Source organism: Melanotaenia boesemani, chromosome 2, assembly GCF_017639745.1.
Source record: "Melanotaenia boesemani isolate fMelBoe1 chromosome 2, fMelBoe1.pri, whole genome shotgun sequence".
Taxonomy (NCBI): domain Eukaryota; kingdom Metazoa; phylum Chordata; class Actinopteri; order Atheriniformes; family Melanotaeniidae; genus Melanotaenia; species Melanotaenia boesemani.
This window is the reverse complement of record NC_055683.1, coordinates 22885411-22892671: the sequence shown is the minus strand read 5'-3', so window position 1 is coordinate 22892671 and position 7261 is coordinate 22885411. Positions and strand designations below refer to the sequence as shown.

Below are 7261 nucleotides of genomic sequence, written 5' to 3'. Positions count from 1 at the left end.
CCAGAAAACTGCAAAAACCAAACCTTTACTGAGCAAATGCAAGCAACGATCCGGCAGAGGTGTGTGAACAGACCAGAGCATAAATGCAGTTTGAGTAATGAGGTGATTATCCACAGCTGTGAGAGAAACCCGCTGCCAGAGACACTCCACCTGCAAAGAAAGGCACGCTCACATCCATATGCACAAGCACACACACACATACACACACTAGAGACAGACTACTACAGACTACTACCATGATAAGCAGAGTCATGACAGTTAGAGTTAATTGAGGCACCTGTCTTTAGACTTCTATTAATTTGTATTTTTGATAGCATACATAAGGGGTCATGTGTGATGTCCTTGACGTATACATAAGTTGAATCAACTCAGCTATCTGTTTATATTTTTAGTTCATAGATCTTCAGATTTCAAGGTCTTGCAAAAACAACACATCCAAAGAGCACTGCCTAAACAGAATTATTTTCTGATCATGTTGGATTATTTACATGTGCAAAACTGAATTAATATCTTTCTTTAATAAATGAAAAGTCCCACAAATATATAGACATGCTTTTACCTGTTGCAAACATTAAGATTGCAAGTACTTAATGTTCTGATAAGCTGTTTTGCCTCATCGTCCATGCTGTCATGATATAAAAGCTAAGCACAAATATTCTTATTCTTCAGGGTGGAACAGAAAACTATTGCATTTGAAATGCACATGAGATCAAATCTGCCCTAATTCTTGATGGTTATTATAGAAATGTCTTAAAACTGGCAGGTAAAGCGCCATCAAAGTATAATCGTAAGAAACAGAGGAAGAGTTACAAGCTGGAAAGAACCAAAATGGCTCTGCCCCGTAGCAACACTAATGATCTGATAAACATGGAGGGTCAACACTTTTCTTTTTATAGCCAAGAGCAGAGAGCTAAATTAAGAGTAGTTGTGCAGGAACTGTTGGTCAAGCGTCTGGAGGTTGTGAGTACATAGGTGACTAATGGACAGGTGAGAAATAAAACAGGTGTGCATGTTTATTCAACTGAAGACATGCAGCCAATAGAAAGAAAGAAATTTGTTGCACAAAGCATACAGAAACAAACATTTAGAGATTTGAGATTTTGTTAAAATAAGGAATGTTTATTGCAGCCTTTTCTTTTTCTGCTGATCCATTTTTTTTGTGATTTGTGAGTTAATGGCTGGATAGTTTAGCTTATACTGGGAAATAGTCAAATACAATCACTGGTGGAAACAGAATTTTGATTTCTACCTTGAAAGCATTGACTGTAGTCTTCAGATGCATCTTCAAGCAACATTAGTCCTGTGGGTTTACAAGAAGGGAAAAGAAAATTCTAAGAAATACAAGTGCACCCTGAAGAAAGTGAGGACTAGTTTCTCGATTTATCTTGAATTCTATTGGCTGGAGGAGGTTTGACAGACAGCTCTTTCGGCAACCCAAGAGAGAGGAGAAATATCCAAGAGCAGAAGTTTTGAGAGAGCAGAGAATGTGTCTAAGTGTGAGGGAAAGAGATCAAGTCTGAGCGTAGAGTTTTATAAGGAAGAACAATATATTTGAAAGCAAGAGGGGACATTCTGAGTGTGAGATCAGAGTTTTGAAAGAGAGCAAGATGATATTTGAGTGTGAAAACCAGAAATCTTGCTTTCAAAGCAAACAGTTACACTCTTGATTAAAGATAGAAAAATACCCCCATAACAATAGAGTACTGTGCCAGCTTTAAAGGTGCTTTCATATTTAGGTGAAAAGTTGTCTTCTTTCATCCTTTTACAAATACAAACTTCTTGTTTTGTGAAGCAGTTTGAATCTCAGTCTTTGGGAAACATTTAGAAAAGCTCCCTGTAAGGAGTAAGGAGGGTGATGGGCTGTGACAGGCACAGATATCCACCATCGCCGATGATGATGAAGCCGTTCGGTGGGTAAAGATGTTGGGTGTACAAGGGGCTGTTTTTTAGTACACGGGGATCATGTACTAATCTTGGATATCCAACAAAAATGTTCAGAAATCTGCCTCTATGGTCGCACACTGCCTGGAACTGAATGGAATGAAAAAGCTTTCTGTTAAAATAACATTCCTCATTATCACCAGGGGGCTTGATCCTGACGTGGCAGCCATCAATGCTTCCCACCACCTTCCTAAATGCCACAGATCCACCAAGCTTCTGGAAACCAGCTGAAACCTCTGCCAGTTCATCCAAAGAGGGAAAGTTGATGACCCTTCTGCGGAGGGCCAGTATGGTCTCCGCAACCCTGTGGACAAGGTCGCAGACCCTGGCCTTGGGCATGTCAAAGGCCCGGGCCACAACACGGTATGATGTGCCGCTTGCCAGCCAGAAGAGAAACACCAGCATGTTCAGGTGTTTCCCTGAGCCATGGTGATCTGTGGCCCAAAGCTGCCCAGTACGACCCGAGGCGGTGTCTCAGTTCAGGCGAAAGTCAGGGCAGAGGTCAGAGTGACCATCAAAATACATGGTCAGGAGGGGGACGTTTTTATTCACCTGGCAGTAAAGTGGTGGTCTCTAAAAGAAATAAAACTTTGTGAGTTTGTGTGAAACACTTAAGGAAAAAAATAAAACAAAAGACTAAAATGAAAAAGAAAAAAAAAAACAACTTCCCAAGTAATGTAGCTACTTAAAATTCAATGTTTGAAGGAGCTCAGTGTTGTTTGTTGTTAAACATGTTATTCTGTTAGTTAATTTCCAATGTGGTGTTCTTTTAACCAATAAAGTTCATTCTATGTAAATAGTCATTTTATTTAGTGTCTCAATTTATTCTTAGTTTAAATCCAGTGTACATACAATTTATAACATGTATAACTAAGATGTGATATAAGCTGGAGTTGAGGCCTGTTCTTGGTCTACATAAAGGTCACGGGTGTTCTTTATAGAGAAAGGAGACTGATCTCCCATAAAACTAGCTGTAACAGCAGCTTTTAATTTGAGATGAGGACCAAAAGTATATTTAACTTTGCCCAGAAGATGGCGTTGTCTGATTGTGGTAAACAGAATACAAAAAAAAAAACTATTTACTTACGTGGTGTCTTGCTAACGCAACAAGTGCCATTCTCCTCATCCGTTTTCTCCTCATCACATGTCTCCTTCGTCTTGACTGCCGTTGTTTACTTATTTGGACGATTAAAAGCTGAATTAGCGTCATTAAGAAGAAATTTAAAACTTGTGCCATTTCTCCGATGGAGAATACTGCATCAAGTCACCCGGGTTGTGGTTGTCGTGGTGACGGCGGTAGTCACGTGGTTTCCGGCGAAGAAAAAATAGGGAGCTTCGTGTCCGAATCGCAAAGAGAATGAGTGCACTATGTAGTGAAAGAGGGGTTAGGGAGTAGGGTGCACATTCAGACACAGCCACAGATATATACTACAATGTCACCAGGAGACCAAGGCCCCGCACAGGCTCTTGGTGCCTGAACTTTCTTCAGTTAAACAAAAACAAAACTGAGGTGATTGTATTTGTAGCCAAAGAGAAACAATTAAAGGTCACCACAGAGCTTCAGTCTATACACCTAAAAACCACCAACCAGGCCAGAAATCTGGGTGTAGTGAAAAACTAGTCCATGCTTTCATCTTTAGTTGGCTTGATTATTGTAACAGTGTTTTTACAGGTTTACCTAAAAAATCAATTAGACACCTGCAGCTCATTCAGAACTCTGCTACTCGAGTCCTCAGTAAGACTAAGAGAGTGGACCACATCAGTCCAGCTCTGAGGTCTTTACACTGGCTGCCTGTTCATCAGAGAATAGACTTTAAAGTTCTGCTGCTGGTCTATAAAGCTCTGAATGGTTTAGGACCAAAATACATCAGTGACCTCTTGACCCATTATGAACCTGCCAGAACCCTCAGGTCATCTGGATCCAGTTTCTTATCAGTTCCCAGAGTCAGAGCCAGACATGCTCAACATGTCTGGAACAAACTCCCAGATCAACTGAAACACTCAGTTTATTTAAATCCGGGTTAAAGACCCACCTGCTCTCTGTTGCATTTCAGTAGTTTTTATTTAGAAGTTAAAATCTACATCTGGTTCTTTTAAACTGGAATCATGTTTTAATATTGTCTTTAACTTTATTTCTTGCATTTTATCTATTTTATTTTAGCATCTTCACTCTGTTTTTATTTCATTAATTGCATTTCTTTTAATCTTCGTTTTCTTAATGCACTTGTATTGCTTTCTGCATCCTGCTGTAATGTTTTATGTAAAGCACTTTGAATTGTCTTGTACATGAAATGTGCTATACAAATAAATTTGCCTTGCCTTGCCTGTAGAAGTTACTAGAGTGAAGGCCTCAGCCTCATTCTCTTCACCAGAGGCTCAGAGAGGAATGTAGGTTAATTCAACAAATAATAATGACAATTATTTAATAATATCTGGATCTGCAGCAAGCAGAAGTAAATGAAGAACACTGAATTCACAATGCAGAAATACAGACAGACTGCCTTTCTGTGTCTCTCTGAGTGGTGGCCTGGTGGCTGGAAGGGCACGAGGGAATTATCTTAATTACTAAACCACTTTGTGTTACCACTGAGATATGAAACATGCTTCCAAAATTAAATTTGATAGCTTAATTGACTTTTTGTTTTACCCAGTGTTTTTTTTTTTTGTTTTGTTTTGTTTTGTTTTTTTTGGTTTTGTTTTGTTGTTTTTTTTCATAAATGTGGCAGTTCGTATAGTTTGTGTGTTTTTTGATTGCACCATTTTATATTGTTTCAGGATTTGCACTTGTGCCATTTCTTTCCCTGGACTTTAGCACTTAAGTTTTTTTTTGTTTTTTTTTTAACTAAATGTTATTTATCTTGTGCTATTTATCATTTTTGTAGTGGCTTGCTTAGAGTGTTTCAGTGTGACTTTATTTTGTATGTTAATAAAGAGACAAGAATTTGTACATTATTTACAAAATGTGTGTGACTGAGTTATGTAGCTTCAGTTTAGGTAAGCATTTTGCCACATAGGGTGGTGAGCAAAACTCCTGTTTTGCCTAGAACACCTGCCGACCTAGAGCTGGCCCTGCTTCAGACTTCCTACTTCCGTTGCTAGCAGTATGACACGTAGAAAAGAGGAAGTTTCATCTAAGACAGCCAGCCTTGCCAAGCCTCATACTTGTTGAATACTGACAGAGCCTGAGAAACCGTGATGGGACACTTAAATAGGTACAGATTAAATAAAATCTGTTTTGGAATTTTAATTATTTTCTCAAGAGCAGTTTACATCTATGCAGAAAGTAAGTAGAAATATTTCCAAGCAGCTGCTGCATCTGTTTATTTGTATATTAACTTAAACAGGTGTATTGGAAGTGTTTTGAATTTGTTCGTCATGATTACAATTGTTTCATTTACATTTTCCTAGGAGGTCACAAACTTTGTTATAGCTATGGATGCTTTTACTCAAGTGATACTCAACTCTGTGTGACACTGGATGGTGATGAAATCTGCTATGTAGACTTTAAAAAGGGGACTGGTGTTTGGGACAGCAAAGCACCAACAACTCTTCGTGCCGAATGGGCTTTCGAATATGCAATGATATGCCAAACTGTGTGTAAGCAGGATATATCCAGATGGAAACCAGATGAATCAGTTACAAGGTCTAAAGGTAAGGGATACCTACATTATTAATTTGCCTTGGTTTCTATTGACTTATACAACAATGACATAAATATAATTTAACCAACAGAAGCTCCAGAAACGATCCTCTATCCCAGAGATGAAGTGTTAACAGATGAAGACAATACCCTCATCTGCTTAAGCAACAACTTTTTTCCTCCTAAAATCAAAATCAAGTGGACAAAGAACAATAAAGAAGTAGCAGAGGAAGATCCTTTCATCAAAACTATATCTAATCCTGATGGGACGTTTCATGTCTTCTCCTACCTGAACTTTGTTCCAAAACAAGGAGACATCTACACCTGCAGCGTGGAGCACGAAGCACTGGAGGAGCCTCAGACCAGGTTTTGGGGTAAGAAACCTAAAAGAATTCATATTATTTAGAAACTCGACATGTGAAATTGACCAGAATCTAAAATCGCTTTAAGAAATGTTTTTTAAATTTTAAATATTTTTCTCTTTTTTTCTCTAGAAGTTGAAACAGAAGAGATAAGTTGTGGCCCGGCTGTTTTCTGTGGGCTTGGCGTGAGTCTTGGACTTCTTGGCGTTGCTGCAGGAACTTTTTTTTTTGTGAAGGGACACCAGTATCACTGCATACAAGACTGTGCTCAGTCAGAATGCATCATCCTTGCAAATCATAACTGGATGTAATTTCCCATTGCAATTTCCCAGTATGGGATAAATAAAGTATATCTGACTAATAAATAAAAATAAAATAAAATTCCTAAATTACTTTGAAAAAAATATGAAATTCAGCTTAATAATTTTCATATCTGCCCTTCATTGTTAGTTTCCTCTGTAGAACTACTCACTGGTTTTCACTGCTGATAATTATATGATGTGATAGGTGCATGTATCTGTATCATGTAATATACTTAAAAACCACCACTGTAATCAGTTAACCCCAAATTTGGTTTATGTCTGCTCACAGACAGAAAAGACAGCTCTATCATCTTCACTGATATGTGATTAATTAATTTTAAAAATGTCAAATCTCTGCAAGATATACTGTGCAAGTCTCATACTATGAGCTGAAACCAACACCTTTCAAATGTTTCTGTAAATGTTTGGTTTTGTTGTAAAATTGAAGCTGACTGTAGTGGCACTGATGGTACTAAATATCATTCCCTTCATCCAAAATGTGTCTCTATTATTATTATTATTATTATTATTATTATTATTATTATTAATATTATTATTTTCATTATTATTATTATTATTATTATTATTATTATTATTATTTTGTGTGTGTGCATTTTAGGTATTTTATTAATAATTGAAATTGTCTTCTTTTTCTTTTTTTTTCATTTAGTGTAAGATTATCTACATATTCACAGTACAGTATATACATGTTTGTGTACATATTTATATACTTTGCATACCATATATTGTACATATTATTACCTATTATTTTTTATACCACCTGTATGTTTCTGCTTTCTGCACCTGTACAACAAAGCAATTTCCCCACTGAGGGACTAATAAAGGTTTATGCTTGTTCTTATTCTTATTCTTATAATATATGTTTCATGATGCTCTTGTACAATAAATTAGTGATTGGTACACTTTTAATTGAAAGGAATGGAATCCAAAGCAAGAAAACAACTATTTGATTAAACACAAGTTGTTTTTTCTTTTGTTTGTTTGTTTTTTTTTTT

At 37.0% G+C, this 7261-nt stretch overlaps 1 protein-coding gene across 1 annotated transcript; it reads left to right on the top strand.

Moving 5' to 3' along the window:
• The first annotated feature begins 4937 nt into the window (after positions 1-4937).
• Positions 4938-6745, top strand: LOC121653419 (H-2 class II histocompatibility antigen, A-U alpha chain-like). Its single transcript, XM_042006901.1, has 4 exons — positions 4938-5224; positions 5350-5592; positions 5674-5955; positions 6076-6745. The coding sequence occupies exons 1-4, from the start codon at positions 5137-5139 to the stop codon at positions 6252-6254; spliced, it is 792 nt and encodes a 263-aa protein (XP_041862835.1). The 5' UTR covers positions 4938-5136; the 3' UTR covers positions 6255-6745.
• The last annotated feature ends 516 nt before the right edge of the window (positions 6746-7261 follow it).

Excerpts from the sequence above, each read along its gene's own strand:
- LOC121653419 (XM_042006901.1), top strand. The coding sequence starts at position 5,137 with ATGGGACACTTAAATAGGTACAGATTAAATAAAATCTGTTTTGGAATT. Across the intron at positions 5,225-5,349 it reads AGTTTACATCTATGCAGAAA|GAGGTCACAAACTTTGTTAT; the intron begins GTAAGTAGAAAT and ends ACATTTTCCTAG. Across the intron at positions 5,956-6,075 it reads GCCTCAGACCAGGTTTTGGG|AAGTTGAAACAGAAGAGATA; the intron begins GTAAGAAACCTA and ends TTTTTTCTCTAG.